The following is a 20721-nucleotide window of genomic DNA, read 5'->3' on the forward strand; positions in this document are numbered from 1 at the left end:
TTTTCCCAAATGAAGGTCAGACCACGACCAAATAAGTTGAGCTATAGCAGCTTTCCCAAACAAAGACATTGCCAAACAAATGAATCAAGGCTCCCAACGCATTGCTAAGACAATATTATAATGGAACATTTATGGCGGAAATGGCAGACTGCCAGAGGGCATTATCATCATCAGTGTGTCTGTACGGGTGTGTGTGTGGCCCTGTTACAATCTGTGTGTGTGAGAGGGAGACTTGTACCAGCTGTGTGTATGTACTGTGTGGGTGTGTGTTATCAGGAGTGGTTGTGTAGCTTCTGTGTGTCCCCTCTACCTTAGGATTGATGGGTTGTTTTATACACTGCCCAGAATAATGTATACGTGGCTACTTGCAAGCCATCCGTCTTCTAATGCAATAGTGTGTGTGTGTGCTTGCGTGCGTGTGTGTGTGCGTGCGTGCGTGCGTGCGTGCGTGCGTGTGTGTGTGTGTGTCTCCCTGCAGATTTATCGTATCCTGGGCAAGACGGTGGTGTGCTACCCAATAGTGTTTGATCTGAGTGACTTTTACTTGTCCCAAGATGTTATGCTGCTGATTGATGACATTAAGGTAAGTCCGGGTCACACTGTTAGAGCTTACCTCTGCTATGACTCCACAGCTAATGACTCTGAATCTGCTCGTCGACTTAATAACTGAGATTTATTCAGTTTGTCTGACCCAGAGACATATGCAGCGTGACATTTGTGAAAAGGACAGGATATTAGCTGGTTTCCTTTGATTGCAAACTCATTTTATATGATACCACAGAAGGTCACATACGAGAGTAATAGGATACCCAATACCGGTACTGATACTCGCTTATCCTAGTCATTGATCTAGGGCTTAAATAGTATGTAACATGAAGTCTTAAAGGTTTTTGTGTCCTATTGCTTTCTTTAACTAATTCTGTTATATAATGCTAAAGTTTTCATACCTTGTCTGTAATTGAAAGAAGTAAAAAGAAATGTAAAACACCAATCAACTATGTTCATGTACTTGTTTTTCAACATACCCACAATAATTGGATTTAAAATGGTCAAAAATCTATTTATTCTGCACAAAATCCATTTAAAAGAGGTAATTTTAGCCCTGTTGGGTCACAAAGAACTATTTTAAAAATGGTTCCTTGAAATAAAATGGTTCTTCCTTGGCATCACTCTGAAGAACCTATTGGTTCTAGTTAGCACCTTTGTTTTTCTGTTTGTGTAGTATTTGAGGCACAAGTTGTGCACGAGAATTATTAGGTAGAGTGCAAATCACTCATGCATAAAACAAAATGCTAATAGCAATTCATGTGCAGGAATTATCGGAATGTTACCACAATAAACAGAAGTCCAAGTGCTTAACCAGCAGTTTTCCAGCTGAATGAAGCTCATATATATTGCTGTACTTTACAGTGGAGCTTTAGAGGTTTGCCTCCTCTAAAGGAATAAAGCAGGAAACTTTATTACCCCCCCTACACGTAAACTAAATACATCATATTTACTTTCAGTACTTTCAATAAAAAGTGGCAGTGCTGAACAATAAGTAATGGTGCTCTGTTGGATATAAACCCAACAAGCTGTGAGTACTGACTCAATTCAAACACTAGATTTATTGATTAATGATTGAGTTTGCAGGCAAACAAAACTACAGCTTGTATTTCATTCAGAGAATTCGAGTTGTAACCGTTTTAACATTATAAAAACGTCTGAAAATGTTCTTCTTTCCAGAGACAAACCTTCAGCTGCTGAGTGTCCTTATAGCCGAGAAGTATGTACCATCTAATCATGATAGCCATGGTGGTTTTCCTGCCAGAGACCTTTTATTGTTGTATGATACAGGCAAATACCCAGCCTCCTCTGATTGGTCAGCACACACAGGCCTGACCCAGCACCGCTAATAGCAACAGAGCCGCTGTGCTAAATCATTTCTTACGTGTCAAACCAGCCACTGTGGCATAAACTATGCAAATGAATTACATGGTGACACAAAATTAAAGACGAGACTACTGATGAGGCGTTTCAGGAACAGTGTTTCCTGTGGGAGAGAGGAGCTTCTGTTGGTGTTGACTTTGACCTTTTTAACTTTCAAAATCTTGAACACGCACAACACACCAAAGGACAGGAAACAAAACGCCCAACAGGTCTCCTTTAGATTTGAAAGAATTCATATTCCACTGACTGTGAAATCAGTCGAGGATAACTGCAGTATTTGTGATTGTATTCCACATTTAAAACCTTTTAAAGGTCAGTGTAGTTTGTATTTGTGATATAATTCATCTTCATAATAGAAAACTTCACAATTGAAACTTTTCTGAGTTGGATGGTTGAAAGGGTTGAAGGCTGGGAGCTGGAGGTTGAAGAAAGAGAATGATTCAGTTTATACTCAGAAACAGTGGAAACCAAAATCTTTGAACCAGCACCATGCCTGTACCAATCCAAAATATGGTGTGTGTCTGTCTGTGTGTGTGTGTGTGTGTGTATGTGTTTGTGTGTGTGTCCGTGTCGGTGTGTGCAGAACGCCCTGCAGTTCATCAAACAGTGCTGGAAGATGCAGGGACGTCCTCTCTTCCTGGTTCTCATCCGCGAGGATAACATCAAGTAATATACACACTCAATAATAGCTCTTTTATCTTTTTTTCTGTCTTCCTGTCTTCTGACAGCTTCTCACATCATTCCTCGTTCTGCTATCTACGAATCACCCTCTATCTCTCTTTCTGTTCCTGATACTGGCTCAAGCTGGCAACAAAATGTCTTGACAGTCACAGTGGATTTTTTTAAATCCAACATTTCTCTCTCTCTCCCTCCCTCTCTTTTCTTTCTACGTCTACTATTTCTCTTTATAGCAGCAAGGTGCAACTGTGTTTGCTCGCTGATTGGGTGATAATGTTTCTCATTTGTATCACTATAGCCTGGCTGGTGGGCTGATTACAGCAGTATTGACCATTATCCAGAAAGCCATATGTTAAATGTGAGACAAACACTTCGCAGCCTCACTGCAGCATGTGGGATGAGTCAGTGGGCTCCCTTAGAAGCAAGTCAATAGTGGTAAGGTTGCTATTGATCGGACGATGACCTGTACAAAAGGCACCAGCAGGCAGAATAAAGCAATGAGGGTGTGGATGACTTAATACTAATGTTTGATTTAATACATGTGTTTTGTTTGGATTTTAATGCGAAACTTTGGACAGATTCGCTCTACTGTCGGGAAGAAATCCACCAAACTGAGTCATTTTAACCTTTGTCTCACTAGAGGGAGCCGCTTCAACCCAGTGCTGGACATGCTGGCCTCTTTCAAGAAGGGCAACATCGGAGGGGTCAAAGTTCACGTGGACAGACTTCAGGTTTGTGGATTCGATCGAAATCTTGTATTGATTATTTCATCTGCTCATTCTTGATCACTCTCTAGGGGTGCAACGTTTAACAATCAACACTTAGTCAATCGTTACAAATGGACACAAAGGGAAGTGCAACTTTTTCATAATTACAGCATTTAAAAAAAAAAAAAAACGTGGCCCAAAATCTCCACAAAATCTAAGTGAATTAGGTCAATGAGAGCAATATATAAATACAATTTAGGTAGATTTTAACAACAAAATAATGCCTTGTGCAGACTCCCTTTAATCTTTATTCAGCAAAGTTGTTAGACAAGTCAAAAATATTGAAAATAGTGCTGCACAACCTCCAGGACATGATGACAGAGACATGTACAGATCTAGTGCTTTAAAACAAAGTCTACCCCATTTGTCTTGTATCGGCAAAAAAGGCTGTAGCTTTCAACATTACATAGCTGTTAGCAAGTTAACGTAAAATAGGTTACACTGATTTCTCAACAACAGACTTTACTGATTGTTTTTATGATAGTAAGCATGCTTTAGCCAAGTGATTGAAGCAACTCGAGCACCATTTGGCCACTTTAGTAGTCGTCGAGGTGGGAGGTCTGTCAGGTGGGACAGTCATACCAGGGAGGTACATGTATTGTATTGCATACTCGACCAGCTCAGAAGATCTGTTTCATCAATAAATGTTGTACTTTTTAACAGTGATTCAGCTAATAGATTAATCATGCACCATAGTCACATGGCGGCGATTGACCTCTGACATCATACTCAGGGTGGGAAGCTTGAATGCGAGGATGATGTTATGCTGCTGTGTTCAAGCTCGCAAGTTGTACAAACAGAGAATCGGACAAAGTGTTTTACCTACCGATTGACAAACAGCTGAAAAGATGACGGATATTGAAAGTCTGGAGAGACATCAGGCCGTATTTTAAGGTACAACACTACATTTGATTACCTATTAGCTAACATTAGCATTTAACCACTTCCCAGCTAACATTACTGATTGATTATATCCAGTGCATTTTACTTCAAGGCTTAAATAAATGTGGCCAACATGTGCGGTGATATGTTAGAAATGAATGTATGCCCTTCCTATTGTATCATGTAACACTATCAAATGGTAATATTAGCTAGGAAGTGGTTGGATGCTAACGGTAGTTGGTGTCTAAAGGAAGTTTGTAGGTTATCAAATATGTAGTTGTACCTTGAAATACGGCCTGATCTTCATCCCAAGTTTCACTATCAAATGTCTTTTCAGTTGCCGATCAATCAGAAAGTGGTGAAATGATCTTTTGTCAGATTGCCTGCATTTATATTTCATTTATATTGAGTTGCAACATAACTTTCTACCAACATTTGAGCTTCCCACCCATAATGTCAGAGAAAAATGGCCGTCATGTGAATATGGTCTATCGTTTTTCTTTTTAAAATATTTTAAAATGATTTCATATCTTAAAGATCTGGTCATTAAACTTACATTCACACAGTGTTTTTTTCTAATGTGTCCACCATGTTTAAGGTAAATCTCATGTTTCTTTCTTATGTGATGAACAAAACAAGACCCAGCCGTAGACTTCACTGGTCAATCATACAGTTGATTGAGAGGATCAGTGGTGTTGAGTCATGACATTGTCACAATTCCAATCCATACAAGTTGATGACTGAATCCATGTTGCCATCAGTATTACTACACTTTGGATTGTTTGCATATTGTAAAGGGGTAACACGTGCCACCTGGTCTCTCCTGTTGGCTTAGTAACAGCAGATATTACAGTTGTCTCTAAAATAAACAATGGCTTGATAATACAAAGGTTAATTAATTGTGTTGCAGGCGGTCATCTCGCTCTTTGGGGAAAACACTGAGGTTTCCTAGCCCTTAATCTGTGTTCCCTCCTTATTCCAATGGCAATACCACTGTTTATCTATGTTTTGACCTTGGTCTGTCAGAATCGATTTGTGAGGCACACTGTTTTTGTTTGCCGCAGAAAGGTGAAACTGAATTGAGCCAGGGTGGTTTTAAAAAGGAGATGGAAACTGTTGGGTTGAAGCCTTTTGTGGCTTGTTAAAAATACATTGAAGTGATGACAAGGGAACACAACAAATTTAATGGTGAATTGATAGATTGGAGGTTGATCCCTCTAATGTACCCTTTGGCCTGCTGTCAAGACAACAAGCCTGAATCAACACCCAGTGCCAATGTATATTAATGAGTCATTCTACATTACTGGATGATCCCTTATTTATGGCGTGAGGGCATGAATCAAAACAAACTTGAGTCACAGACGTGATGAAACCAGCCTACCAAGTTCAGCCGTATTACTAAGTAGGGGTCAGACAGGGTTCCAGTGTCGGTGTGTCCTCAGGAGACGGTCCAATGTCTCCCAAAAGCTTTCAAAGAGGGGAAGAAGGGTCAGCTGTAAATGAAGAATTGCAACCAAAACCAAACACCACGAAAGATTAAGGGAATATTCGCATTATAATGGGTCTTATTTGCTAGATTGTTGCTTCATTTAGCTTTATCAAGACCATTGCTCTAAATACCAGTGGAGGGGCCATGAAAACATAACATAAAGCTACCATAATCAATATTTTTATGTTAACAATTAGTCACATGATTATTTATAGTAGCAAAACTACTTAGAATTATTATTATTATAATCATTGCACTCTGCAATTCCTCTCAGCTTTACAGAGCCTTTTAGTATCTGTTACAGCTGTGGGCTGTGAAATCAAAAAAGGAGTTAAAAGATCAGCCTCACTTCCAGCAGCAGCAGGAAGCTTTGTCTTTTTCATCTAAAAGCTTTTAAAGCCCACTGCACACTACCTGCCCAGCACCGAAAGGCAGACACACAAAGTTAGAGATGAAGTGTTGAACATAGTGGAAGATTTAGCAGCTAAAGAGCTAGATATTTCTGTCAGGGGATGGAGGAGACCAAAATTAGAGCTAAAAGGAGATCGAACATGGTACTTAGATTCACCAGGTAGACACAAAAGGCCTCAAATAAATGCTGAATGACTGTTTTTTCTTTCTGTGTCTGCTTATGAGTTCTGCTAACAAGTTTCTCATATCCACTCAGAAGGTCAAAATAGGTCTACAGCTTTTTTTAAATGCCCCCAGGTGGTCAAAAATCAGTTGATGCTGGTTAAACTGATTTTAAAACTGATTGTAAAACTTGCACATCTCTATTCTGACTGAACAATAACAAATCATATTTGTACAACTCATAACTGGAGACACTGCTTAAGCATAACTTTAACTCACTGAAATGCTCACAGCAGTTTCCATGAATTCATAATGAACCCTAAACAAACACATTACTGCAGATAATTCTTGGTTTTCATAGCAGACAGTGTCGGTTTTATTGCAAGAATTTGAGCACAATAAATGCTCACGATGGCAGAAAACAGGAAAATAAGGCCAAGGTAGAATTATTTCACATTGGTAACTTTAAATCACCTGCTTTGTCAACTTACCACAGTTCTTCCAGCTCAAACTTCTCTTTCAGTGTGTTTGTGGTGCTCAGCAGAGACTTCCTCACATAATCTTTTTTTTTTCTTTTCTCTCCTTTAAAGTTCTTCCCTCCCTCACCTATTTGCTATTCACTTCACAGCGAACTCCTACAGCTTTGAAACACTTCTCCTCTTCATCATCTCATTGTTATGGGGAGCAGGATTGCTCCTCTCCTACGCCTCGTATTTTTGTTTTGGAGTTGACTTCAGTTGGAATGGCTAATATCACATTTAGACCACAGGAGCAAGTGGTACTGAACTGCGCTCTGTACTCCTACACTGCTGCGCTTTAAAAATACTCAAACTTTTACTGTGTTCCACACTTACTTGGTACTGTGCTTGTACATATTTGTAAAATATGAAACAGTGAACTTAGTTCACATCTCGCCACTCCATGTGTTATTTGTTATGAACTGCATTATTCAAACAGTTGTTTTGTATACTGATTCACCTGACAAACCCTGCCAAATCCTCTTGAGGATTTATGCAGCTCTGTTTTTTCACCCTCTCTGTCTGATTTTTTTTGTGCTCCTGAGTTTGCCTTTAGATACGATTTCCTCACATATACAACGATCAGGCATAACATTATGACCACCTGCCTAATATTGTGAAGGTTCCCCTTGTGCAGCCAAAACAGCTCTGACCTGTCAAGACATGGACTTAAGACCTCTGAGGGTGTCCTGTGGTGTCTGGCACCAGGGCGTTTTATAGTGGATCCTCTGGGTCCAGTATGTTGGGGGGTCCCTTTATTGTGTTCCTCGAGCTGAGGGGGTGTACTTGGTCCACAACAGCGTTTGGATGGGTGGTGCGTGTCAAGTGGCATTCACATGAATGCCAGCACCCAAGGTTTACCAGCAGAACATCGCATTGTGATGAGATGATCAATGTTATTCACGTCACCTGTCAGTGGTTTTAATGTTGTGGCTGATCGGTGTATACACACGGTATAAATATAAGTGGGGAATCTCTTCTATTGCAGTGGCAGAATAATAAATCTGCAGATCATTTAACGTGTCATTTTATTCTTCTAGACCCTGATATCTGGAGCAGTGGTGGAGCAGCTGGACTTCCTGCGCGTCAACGAGGCAGAGTAAGAGCTCCCTCTAGTCTGTATACTTGGTTCGTCCAAGGTCAGCGTGCTGTTCGTTTGTCTGTTGGCAGGGTATTTCAAAAAGCTCGCTAAGGATTTCCAAATATCAATGAAAGATACCAGCTTTTGTTGTTGTTGTTGTTGTTGTTGCTTCAAATGTCAAATGTTTGAAATCAGAAAAACCAGCAGTACAAGAACTGCACATGGATCTACTGTCTATATACGAATATCACATGTGATCGTGAAATGTGTGTGTGTGTGTACATAGGATCCCAGAGTTTAAGAGCTTTGAGGAGCTGGAGCTGCCTAAACACTCCAAGGTGAAGAGACAGACGAGCACACCCAACGCCTCCGACCTGGAGCAGCAGCCAGAGATCAGCGTGGAGGAGTGGCTGGACAAGCCCACCAATGAGATCATCCAGAAGTTCCATGTGAGTTGATCGGCTTTAAGGAAAAAGAGCCCACGGATACATATTTGGAATAACAGCCAATGAAATGTATTCTTTTAATACAATTAGAAATGGAGTAAAGTAGAGGGGCAAAAAATACATTTGAGGAAAACATATAAATCTCTGCTAGCATAAAGAAGTGAAGTTTATTCACAACAGAGCTGCAGCACACTGTAACCTTTACAGAAAACTGAACCGACATTCCATTGGATTTAACTCATATTTAACATTTGCTTATCATTGAAATGTGAAAGTGAAATACAGAAGACCTTCATATTACTCAAAACTTAGTAATTAACACAACCACAGGTTTCTTTTCATCTAACAACCACCTGCCTCCTCTTATGAAAGGTTTGCCTCATTATTTGTGTGCAAGATGGCCTCTGTGAACTCACTGCTCACCTGGCCACCTGTCTCCTGTTCTATTATCTATCATCATATAAATATGATCAAACATTTTGGCTGGAGTCCAGAGTTTGGGTGCCATTAGCCCAAGTCTGCTGACTTTTAATAGCCTTTTTATTGAGCTTTCAAGTGATCATCTGTGTTAGAAAAGAGAAGCTTAACCCACGCCTTCTGCCATCGTGATTTGTTGGCTCTGCGTTCCACATATTAGGATAGAAGTCAGACTAAAAGTCTAAAAGCCACAGACATCACACTTTGGTGTTTTGAGTAATTTGTCTCATGATATTGAAAATCTTTTTTTGAATAAATGTGGCTATCTACTCTCAGTAGAGTCAGTCAGTTTGTCAGTTTGTCTCTGTGTGTACTCTCTCTCACACTCTTCACAGCACTGTGGAGTCTCTTTAGTCATTTCAGCCAATTTTTTAATTTATTACACTAATGGCCACATCAAAGCTACCAAACATAATGACCAATTTCACTTTTAGGAGCATTTCAAACAATACATAATTTCCTCTGACATCCTTAAATATGCCTGTGTGTGTGTGTGTGTGTGTGTGTGTGTGTGTGTGTGTGTGTGTGTGTGTGTGTATGCGTGCGCGCGCGCCCAGGACTCCAACTGCTTGGCCAGTCAGGCTCAGCTTGCAGGCATCCTTCTTAGGAGAGAGGGACCAGACTACCTCTCCAAAGATGGTAAATAAATGTTGTGTTGTGCTTTTGAATGTGTGGTAACTGCTTAATTTTGGCAGTTCTGATTTACAGAGGACAGAGGATATAATTATTTATGACTGTATGTGTTTGTATGATGTTTTTATAATGTCTGAGCACAAAAATATTATTTGTGATTGCAGAAAACATGATGGATGAGCTGGAGAGAATCTATAGAAGAGCTGGCAGCAGAAAGCTTTGGTCTGATATTCTCACACACATACACACACACCGTCTGCAGCCTTCCAGTCTGTTGTCATCCATTTTTCTGTCAGATATATATAAATAGAGATTACCAAAAGTGTCCAGATCTAAAACCCTAAAGATTTAAGATGCAGTCAAGTCCAGCGATCCCTTCTAAAATAAGGATTTTCCATTTTATTTTGTTGACCAGTGATCTTGTCAGTCATTATTCATTATTTCTCTTAATGAATAATGTAGTGGTTGCTAATTTATGTTGGAAAATTGTTTCGAGACGTTCCGTTGATCAAATGTCTTGTCTCCATACCTGTTGTGTCCCCATGTGTCGTCCTCACAAAATCTTTCCTCGTCTCCACGCTTTAAAATAACTGTCATTTAATGTGGACAAACTGTAGGCTGGCAGTGCGACACGCTGCCGTCATTCTCAAGAAGTTCGCCAGCTCTATAGCTCCTCACATCACCACAATACTGGTGAATGGGAAACAGGTAATGTTCGGGCAGAGATGGACTCAAGGCTCCGCATGTTTTCTGCCAGTTTGCTGGCTAGCTGTCTAGTTTGAGAGCTGTGTGAGGTTCAGCCATATGTGCTCTGGGATTCTTCATAAGCAAGGCTTTTTCAAAAAGAAGAATTTGTCATATTCTCTGTTTAGATTTATGTCAAACATTCTCTTTCATGGCTGTATGTGATTGAGTACATTAAAATAAAGACTCAAGCTAAGTGTTTAGCATAGCCTACATTCAGTGAAATGGTAAAAATACATTGTTAATGCGTGAAATACAATTATTTAGAAAATAAATATCAGCTAAATATGTGGAAACCTTCAACAAAAACAGCTGCTACTTTGTGAAGAGCAGTTACAACTGATGGTAGTCTACTCTGTATTCAGGATTTTGTCTAAATAGGTCTTAAAAAGTTAATTTCAACTTCTCACGTAATACTGAACTGCTAACAGGTGATGTAATGGAGTGGCAGGGTAGCATCTTAGCATCTTGCTAACATGTTAACCAACTAAAGCTACTTCTGGATAAACCACCACGTTTAGCCTAATAAGGAGGCTAACACTCACACAGTGCAGAGCCAGCTAGACCACGCTAGCAACTTAGCTGTGTACAGGAGCTTGTTGTCAGTGTTTGCTTTCTCTCCATTAACCATCACAGAGGCTGGAGCCATGTTTCTGCTGTTATCACCCACTGCAATAAGGCTGGCTGTACACTCCAAATGAAATATAATTTGGCTGTTGGAGAGGGTGCTGTACATACCTTTACACTCACTACAGACCTCGTCATAAATACAAGAAAGTAGCAAAAAATGTGAAACTATAGATTTGTCTGGTAAGCCATTGTCCATCATATATTGTTCTTTTTGATCACAAAGCTGCTAAAATTCAGTTTTGTTTGTGGTGTACTGCCGGCCTGACTCACAAAGATTTGACAAAACACTGTAGATGGTTGTTACATGTGAGCTTTTGTCCCCTTCTCTAGTGGTCGGTGTTTTCTGTGTCCATGGTTTGAATCTGCGACAGGTTAAATCTGTAAGATAGTTGATTATTGAGTCTTATTCCCAGCTCGTCTAATACTGACGCTTCGGGTTGGTGTCCAGTTTGACGAGTTGGGAATGAGACTCAATAATCAGCTGTCTTTCAGAGTGGACCTTTAACTGACATGACAACTTTTATTATATGCTGTTTTTATTAATTAATAGGATTCAAGCATAGAGCAATTTGATTATGCCAGTAAGTAACAAAAGCCTGGAGGCTGGTTTACAACTTGATGGGAAATAGCACCAACACTCAGTTCAATTTAGTTTCTCATTTACCTAACACGGGCCAGGAAGTGAAGCTTGAAATAGGTTCCCCAACAAAGCATAAGTGGACTGACACCATATCATGCCTTCTAAACATTAAGGCTTTGTGCTCGAGATGTGCCTTTGTATTTCAGCAGGTTTAAGAACTGAACAACTCAACGCATATAATAGAGGAGGTTGTGTTTAAGCCGATTGTATTCATGACCTCGTTAATGAAATAATTTAATTTGTTCACTGCTTCTGTGAGGATGACTTTAACTCCACGTGTGTGTCTATAGCAACCCTGGTCGTGAGCTTCCATGTACAGATAACCAGCGTCAACGTGTGCTGCTTTTTTCCTCATAGGATTCCTGCAGACAAGAGGAGGCAGTTTGAAGGCTGCAGTGACGCTAGTGAACTGACAAATGAGTGAACATTAAAATATTTTCTGGGAAGACAAGCCTTTGTTTGGGCTTTCAATAACAAAATCAAATTAAGTAATTAGGACAGGGACAGACACATTTAGCTATTTCTTACATCCTCTGTGAGGTTAATTTTAAATTTGTTGGCACTATTGAGTCTAAAAAATAATAAAGACATTTGGCAATTTGGAAATGGAAGCAACTAGCAATGAAGCCTGGGGACAAATTCTTGCTTTTTTTAAAAATCATTTTAATGAAAGCTGTATGTATTTCCAATATCACTGAATTGGATATTTGAGTTCCATGTTTGGCAACTGCTCACAGTACAGATTATCCACATATTCCATATCTTATTGGGCAATGCATTTCATTTGATCACAAGCTGAATATCACATATATCTTTTGTGTCCAAGGCACACCAAAGGGCAAGCCAAAATTTCAAGCACACCTGTATTCATATCCGTGTCAGATAGCCTCTCTAACACGTGTTGTGTAATCATTCCTTACATATTCATTTTTCGTTCCCTGAAAGGTTTTTTAAAGGACATTTACAGGGTATAGAATGTGCCTCTGTATTTGGAAATTTATGTGTACAATGTACTGATATAGTATATTCAAATTCCATTACTTGTTGTAGTTATATATATTATCTATGGTTGTAACTAAACCCCAGGGCACACCATTTGGGAACCACTGATGTACAGTATATGACACGTTTTCCAGTTTGGATCCTTAGCTTTGTAGTAAAAATGACCAAAGAGATGGAGTTTGTAAAAGTCCTAGCTGTCGGTTGTTATCTGTCACAATGTCAAGACTGTTCTTGTGTCTTTTCGTCCACTAGGTCTGTTGTCCGACTTGCTGCCAGTCTGTTAACTAAGCTAGTGGACAGCCTTGCCCCCAGTATTACTAGTGTTTTAGTGCATGGCAAGCAGGTAAGTGGACACACAGTCAGCAGGGCCTGAGAAGTTGACTTTCCCCTCTGTTGGTAATGTCTTGGAAAATGGCATGTCAGGACAATAGTTTTAATGTTCACTGTTTGGAAGAGATTAATTTGAAATGCATAGCGATCAGCTCCTCATGCTGTCCTCCTATGGGAATTCATTAGGCTAGCTGCACGCTCACATTCCTCATCGTGGCTCAACTTCATTTTTGTGTGCGTGTGTAAGTTGTATTTGTAGTAATGCTGCCAGTGTGTGACTTAAAACTCCTAATACGCAGCGTGTCCACATGTCTAGACACACTGCATGTGCCGGTTTATTATACTGTGAACTGGAGATTTGTCTGATGCCACTCCCTTACGTTGGATGAGCCTTGGCGCATCATTTCCTGTCAAGTGTTATTCAGAGATTAGCCTCCTCTCCTCGCCTCATTTTTACCCTTCTGAACAGTTTTAGGCATTTCATTATGCTGAAGTAGCTCAAGGTGTGAATCTGCATATAGATTGCTTACTGGAGGGAATGCTCCTCTCGACATGATTGGAAAAGCTGATTTAAACTGTGAGACGACTGTGTTCTTCTGGTTACAATAACAGCTCGGCTGGAAGAAATAAGAGGCACCGCCCCATTTAAGAAAATCCTGACCCTAGTTTCTATTATACTTCTCGTCGAATATTAAAATTTAACAGTGTATTCCCCCCTGAATTCAAAATTCCAAACATTTTCATCTCTGGGCCGATCTTTGCTCAGCTAGACTTGGTTTGGATGCAGGGATGAATGATCCATCTTCAAAGTGCTGGGTTTCATCAGCTAAAGGCGAGGATAAAAGCGTGTCCTCTCCTCAGGAAGATTGCCAAGGTGTAATTTTTATGAAATGGCTTTCAGAAGAGACAAAATGCGAAAGAGTAATCCTCAGATCTGTAATTTTTTCCTTTTCACTTTTATGTGACTCAGAGAGATGAGGCCAATTTTACAGTGATGGAACAAAGATACTTGTAGCAATTGCACCTTGGAGGAAGAGCCGCGTGCACATGTCAGTCTAGACATGTGAACACTTTGATACACGTGCACAAAAAGCTGAGATATATTATGCACAGTAATTCTCCTGCACTTCAGGGAACTTTTGAACTATGTGTTGGTTCACCGTATGCTCCTTTCCCCTGTGTGCGTCCACGTGTTGCTAACGCCCGTGATCACCAGGTGACCATCGGCCTATTCGGGCAAGAGGAGGAGGTGATATCCAATCCACTGTCGCCAGGGGTGATCCAAGGCATCATCTACAGAAAGTGCTTGGCTCACGGTGAGGAGCAGGAGGCCGTTCTTCAGCAGGAGCTGGTCATACATATCGGATGGATCATCTCCAACAACCCAGAGCTGTTCAGTGGCATGCTGAAGATCAGAGTCGGGTAGGACAAATTCAGTTTCAGGGTGGTTACAACGGTGTCCTGACAAGTGTTGCAAGATGGCCTTGTGCAGTATAGTACTTTTCCTTCACTGGTGTTGCGGCCACTCAACAAAACATGAATAAATCAATAAATATAAGCAACAGTTCAGGCTGAAGTTTGCTGTTAGCCTACAACAACATCAGGAACTCCTTGCTGTTAAATGTTTCCATATAAAAGAGACCTTATATTTCTGAAGCTGGTTTTGCTCCGATTGAACCACTCAACCATTAAATGGATAAATACATTTCTCTAGACATCTTTGGTCTGAGAATACTGTCTGAAAAATCACAGCACGATGCTGGAAGAAATGTCGTGAGTTTATTTTATATGAGGCATTTTAAACTATCAGTTCTGTTCCTTCAGCCTCGTAAGAAAAATAAGTCAAGCGTTTGTTTCAGTTTTGTTTTTCTTTGACTGTCAAAGTTCCATTTAGCCCCATGAAACTTGGCTCTATGAGACAGTTCTGACAACAGGACATTATTCCGAACAGAGTGACCGCCCCATGTGAGCTGTGTTGTGTTAAATTCAGTGGTTAACGGTGTTTGTGTGCACCGTGGATCTCCAGATGGATCGTCCAGGCCATGAAACACGAGCTGAAGATCCGTGCAGGTGACATGCCTCCCCAGGACATCCACCAGCTCTCCCCCAGCGACATCAAGCAGCTACTGCTGGACGTCCTGCAGCCACAGCACAGTGCCAGGTGCTCGTCAAAAACACATTCACACTATCAGAAACATTACGCACGCTCTCTCATCCCTTAATCAATATGTCTTTGAAGATGCTGTGTCTTTATCTTCACGCATTTACTTGTTGTTTAATCTTTGTTAGTTTTAATTATTTTATCTTCTATCTTGTCTACATGCATATCCCATTATCTGCCACAGCCCAATCTCCCCACGGGAATTATTAAAGTTTTATCTTATCTCATCTGATCTAAAACACATTGACTCATAGATAATTTCCTCCAGCTCAAAAGCTGCTATATGATTTCCCTAGCCTTAAAAACTCAGTTCAACATTTTCACTTTTTTTTTTTTTTTTCTTTGCCCTAGGTCTTGGCTGAACAGGCGTCAGATCGATGGCTCTCTGAACAGGACCCCTCTGGGCTTTTACGATCGTGTGTGGCAGATCCTGGAGAGGACCCCAAACGGTATCATGGTGGCTGGGACTCACCTCCCACAGGTACACAGCTGCTTCCCCTGACACTGCTGCAGGATAAATGCTGCTTAAATGTGACACTGTGTATTGCTTTACTAACAGCTATGCTGTAGGTTATAGAAACCTGTATGACTGCATTTTATTTTTTTAAGCAGACACACATTGTGTTTAGCTGTCTTTTAAAGAATACATAAGAAATTCTGATAAAGATTATTGCTCTCATGTAGCGGCTGGTTCAAGCATAGATATTAGATAGTCATATATACAGAACTTGTATACCGTATATACTATGTTCTAGTATCTATGGATTCAAGTAGTACTGGCAGTATCTGCTTAAATACTTTAAGTATGGACTAAATACACAAAACATCTGTCTAAGAGAAGTTGGTCTTTTTATGTGCAGGTAAAGAAAACAAATCTGCAGAATGGCTGTTTGTCTCATCATTTTTCATCAGCATAGATATTATTTACTATTATCAGAGTCAGTTGTTAGTTACATCATAATGGTGTTCAAATGAGCTGCCTTTACTTCAGAAGACATCTTGAGATGTCACAGTAGGAAGATGACAGGTGTAAGTGAGAAAATGAATGATGGCTGAATCCCATGTAGCTGCTTCATCTTCAGGGTCATGCTGTTGTGCATCCTGGCTCACTGTGACACAGGCTTGACTATCTTGGACTGTATCTGAAATCCCTTCTTCAATCCCTACTCCATATTTAACGTTCACTCTACGGTTTACCTTGAATTTCAGACACTTACAAACATTCTTAATGTTATTAGTAACACGTGTTTCCGATCTATGACGAGTCAAAATGTCGGCCTATTGACCGGCTGTTCATCACTCATTGTTCTCTTAATGATATCTATTATTTGAACAGTGTGCAGGACTTTACTGATATCCTCATAGACACAAACATTAAAAATATGATGATTAATGGGCAGTTCACCCCCAAATCAAAATATGTTTTCCCTCTCACTGTAGTGCTGTTTTGCCTCGACTTACGGTGCTCAAAGTGCAAAAAATATGCGTTTGAAAAACTCAACAGCAATGTCCTATAACCTGCTAATGCAAGATCATCCACAGACCTTGTTATGAGCAGTTTGATGTATGTTTTTTATACATCTCTCATAATCTGTTTGGAAAGCGAGTGCCTTCAGCTAACTAACACTGACTTGTTTTACAAACTACTGTAGGTAACATGATAGACAGGTTGTTAGTGAGGAGGAGGAGGGGAGAGATCATCCTTAAATCAGAATCAAAAATGACAACAATTTTTCTTTCTGCCTCTCTTTAGCAACCGACACTGTCTGACATGACCATGTATGAGATGAACTTCTCCCTGCTGGTGGAGGACACGCTGAAGAACATCGTCCTTCCTGAGTACAGACAAATCATAGTCGAGGTAAACAAACCCAAACCCATTCAGCAACACCACCAAAGTGCTCAGAGAGAGCAAAATCAAAACACATGGAGTGACATTAAATCAGATTATATGTGTATAGATTTTTACTCAACATGACATTGACTTTGCTCCTTGATGCATCAATCACAGATCTCTGTTCACTGCAGTCTGTCAAGAATCGAGCAGCGAGGACGTTTAGTTAGCCCACTTCTAGCTGTTATTTATTTACCAGCCATTGATTGAAGTTAAAATTAGTCCACTCTGTTGCTGTTATTATGTTTTTAGTTTCTGACAGCCTTGTCCTATCTCCACTGTGTGAGTAGTTGCTGATGGTGGTGTCCATTGTGCTGGAGAGAAACCCGGAGCTGGAGTTCAGCGACAAGGTGGATCTGGACGGCCTGGTGAAGGAAGCCTTTAACGATTTCCAGAGGGATCGCAGCCGCTTTGAAGGCATCGAGAAACAGGTAGAGTGATTTCTCTTCGACGGTCAGATATACTGATAACATTTTCTCATTTCTCAAGGCCACATTTGCCACTGTTCAGTTCAGCAGTGTTTCTGCTGTGGTGTTGCATTTGACTCTGAAATAACCTTTCTGTGCACTTGAAAACACATCTAGTTATCTTAACAAATGTCATTTTTCATCTGCGCCTCTGCCAGGATAACATGCAGGCGTTCTACAACACACCACCAGTGGGACAGAGAGGCACCTCCAGCTACCTGACCAAGGCCGTTATGATCCTGTTGCTACAAGGGGATGTGAAGCCCTGCAAGGACGACCCCTGCTCTGTTAGCTAGATTTACAACGCTTCAACCCCTAATCCCAGCCAGAGAGAACTACAGAGTAGGCTACATAATATATATTCTAAAAGATAACCTCTAACCTCTCCAACCCTCCCTTCAGCAGGACTCCTGGACTTTTCCCTCAACAGCAGTAGAAGCTGTTAGCATGTGTGCAGTTTGCTCCATGGGTTGAAAATACATCAGTCATGTTTCTTTGTTTTTGTCTTGACAGAGTTCAGTATCCCAACTACAGTATGCTGTGTATTCAAATTAAGATTTTAATAGAGTTACATTCATTTTCTCAATTTATTTATCAGCATCGGTGGCGAGTCACGTCATAACTCGCTGCCGTAGCCACATAATTAGCTAGTTGGATGTCGTAGATTAACATATTTTCTCTTTTTTTTCCAGGGGTTTATATCATACACGTTCAGATTAACTCAGTAGCACCTAGAATCTTGCTTTACCGCTACACATTTGACAATTTTTTTTGTTGTTGCCAGAGTTCAGGTCAGTTTAGCTCCATATTTGGCATACTTCAATTTTGTCATCTTGTTCTCTATAAAAAGGTATGTTTCCCAATGTTTCAAACTATTTCTTTCATGTGTGGTGTTGTCTAGAAGTCTAATTTAAATGTCCAGTATTCTGGCTGTCAGATGCTTCAGAATAATGCCACTGTGAACTCACAGCTAAATGAAGGAGGGGTTCAGATGTTACTGTTCACACTATACCTCACCAGCAATAACCTACAGCTGTTACATAGCATTTAGTCAGTACAAGGTCATGTTGTATCATGAGATATGTGGCTCTCAAATGTGGCTCCTAGAGGCCTTGTGAATGTGTCACCAGATATAAGAGCTGTTAATCCTTTATGATAAATCAGTATCAAAGCATGAATCTTCATCAGGTTTGATTTTGACGTTGTTCGGCATTAGAGGGTTTGAGAACCACTGCACATACTGACATATTTGGATTTAATAGTGTATTATACAACATATTATTCAACTTAAAATGCATCCATGTCAGAGTGAGGTGTTTGTTCCACTGTGTTGACTTTCTTTCCCTTCTCTCGTTGTCCCCTCACCTCTATGCAGGCACAGTCTGCTGCATGAGAATAGATACTGTTTGCTATAACCATCCTGATGGTTTCTCTGAATGTTATAGGCTACAAAATAGAGTTTCTGAGAGGTTTTGCCCAGTTTCCTGTTTTGCCCAGTTGGGCTCTGCATGACAATGACTGCGTCTTATCTGAAGTCCTTGGACTGAGGACTTTTTAGAAAATGCTGTTTTCTTGAATGCGGGCAACAAAACAGCCTGCCGTCAACCTTAGGTAGAAATGACAATGGACTCATTTTTACTTATTTTAAAACGTGCCTCTTTGAATATCCGCACTGTGATGAATCCGCCCAATCATGTCACTGTGTGTGTGTGTGTGTGTTGTTTACTGTTGTTGTTCAAAAGAAGTATTTTTAACTCACAACTGTAGTTTCAAAGAATAAAGTCATCATGGAAAGTATAAACATTCCCGCCCTGAGTCATTTTTACAGACTGTATTATGAATGTGTAAATAAGTGCGTTTTGCATAATGTAGCTGCTTCTGGAACATCATCCCTGCTTTTATTCATGAACATGACAAACAGTCTTATTTACTCCACATGAAGCAAAAATCTCTTGTTCCTCATCAAAATTGCAGCAGAAATGGAGCGTGACTGCTGCAGCGCCGAGGGGCGTGTTTGGCATTGTGTCGAATGCTACCAGTTACACCCACTTATGTTGCCCGAACCCCTTATCAATCTGCATCTCGCCGATGAGGCTGTGTGTGTTGTCTGCAACGCTGACTAACTGACTGGCAGAGAGAGGTGGAGATGTGGGCGAGAGCCAGAGGAGAAGATAAATGAGCTCTGCCTCACACTCAACATATTCAAATCAACTTGCATGCTGGTGAGAGCCGATCTTGCCTGTCTTGTTAAAATACATCTCTTCTCATCAGTACGAGCCAAGAGAAATTTGTTTCTGTCAACATCTCAAAAAGGATGAGTTCACCCAAAGTCATCATCTACTCACCTTGTGTTGCAGCGTTCTCTTAATCAACAGAAGTAGATGGGAAAAACACATAAATGGCTCCATACAGCTCATCTAGAATCTAGTTTTCAGAAGCCCTGAGATCCCAAATTGATTTGAAAAATTATTATTTACACCCCTTTTTTAAAGGAGAAATCATCACTGTAACTGCTAAGCTAAAAGTGTTAGCGCACCGTGTCTGAAGTCGGTGCACATGCTCCACTGTCGTCGTGTCAAGGTCTGTAAATAACGTCTTTTCAAATCAATTACAGTTATGTCAGACACGCTGTATGGAGCCATTTTTATGTATTTTTTGGGTTCTCTTTTTAAAGGTGCTGTTTGTATGGGGGTCGGCAACCATCCCAAAGCAACATTATTTGATGAGGTGGGTATGAGACTTTTAAAACAAGTCCCCAGCTACTTCATTTGTTCAGGAGACTGCTGCAACACTGTTTTGCTGAGAAGCTCCAGAAATATTTCTTGGACCACAAAACTTTACCTAACTTTCCATCGACATGGGGTGAATAGATGATGACTGAATTTTAATTTTTCTGGCTGAACTTTAAGTTGTTTTTGATATAATTTCTGTAGTTCACTTTTGTGTAATTGTTGCTAATTATCTACACACCTTGGAATATAATTGTGTACTCTATTTTACCCTTAAAGGTATATCACTAGGTATAAGGGCCACTACCTATACTGCAGAACACCTGTACAGTATCTTTAGCTGTCAAGAAAACAGCCCCAACGATGTCACCAAGGTGAGCTAAACAAAAACCATCTATCAGTCACATTATGGGAAGTACAGACCAGTGTTTTTGGATCTCGACCCATATTAGGGAATAGAATACAGGATATTCCAGCCTTGCTGCTGTGATCTTGACCATTATTTAGAAAGTGTGCAATACTAAATCACTCAGGTACCTCTTAATGGGGACTGATGCAGGTTGAGTTAGAGATTTGTATAAAAAAGGATAAGCATCTATTTTAAGGTAACACTTTGATAGTCCATCTGTTGACGCTCTATAAGTTTTGGTT

The 20721-nt window shown here is 40.3% G+C and overlaps 1 protein-coding gene across 2 annotated transcripts in view; it reads left to right on the plus strand.

Annotated features, from left to right (window-relative positions):
* The window catches only part of phkb (phosphorylase kinase, beta), a 112691-nt gene extending 93549 nt beyond the window's left edge, over positions 1–19142 (plus strand). For both annotated transcript variants that reach the window (XM_073464073.1, XM_073464072.1), the window contains 14 exons: positions 479–583; positions 2513–2595; positions 3248–3338; positions 7877–7935; positions 8204–8366; positions 9398–9479; positions 9638–9695; positions 12742–12832; positions 14036–14241; positions 14846–14980; positions 15332–15461; positions 16734–16841; positions 17165–17305; positions 17500–19142. In XM_073464073.1, coding sequence (XP_073320174.1) covers positions 479–583; positions 2513–2595; positions 3248–3338; positions 7877–7935; positions 8204–8366; positions 9398–9479; positions 9638–9695; positions 12742–12832; positions 14036–14241; positions 14846–14980; positions 15332–15461; positions 16734–16841; positions 17165–17305; positions 17500–17637 — 1590 coding nt within the window. In that variant the 3' untranslated portion in view covers positions 17638–19142. The remainder of the gene's footprint in view (positions 1–478; positions 584–2512; positions 2596–3247; positions 3339–7876; positions 7936–8203; positions 8367–9397; positions 9480–9637; positions 9696–12741; positions 12833–14035; positions 14242–14845; positions 14981–15331; positions 15462–16733; positions 16842–17164; positions 17306–17499) is intronic.
* Positions 19143–20721: the final 1579 nt, after the last annotated feature.

This window comes from Pagrus major, chromosome 4, assembly GCF_040436345.1.
Source record: "Pagrus major chromosome 4, Pma_NU_1.0".
Taxonomy (NCBI): Eukaryota; Metazoa; Chordata; class Actinopteri; order Spariformes; family Sparidae; genus Pagrus; species Pagrus major.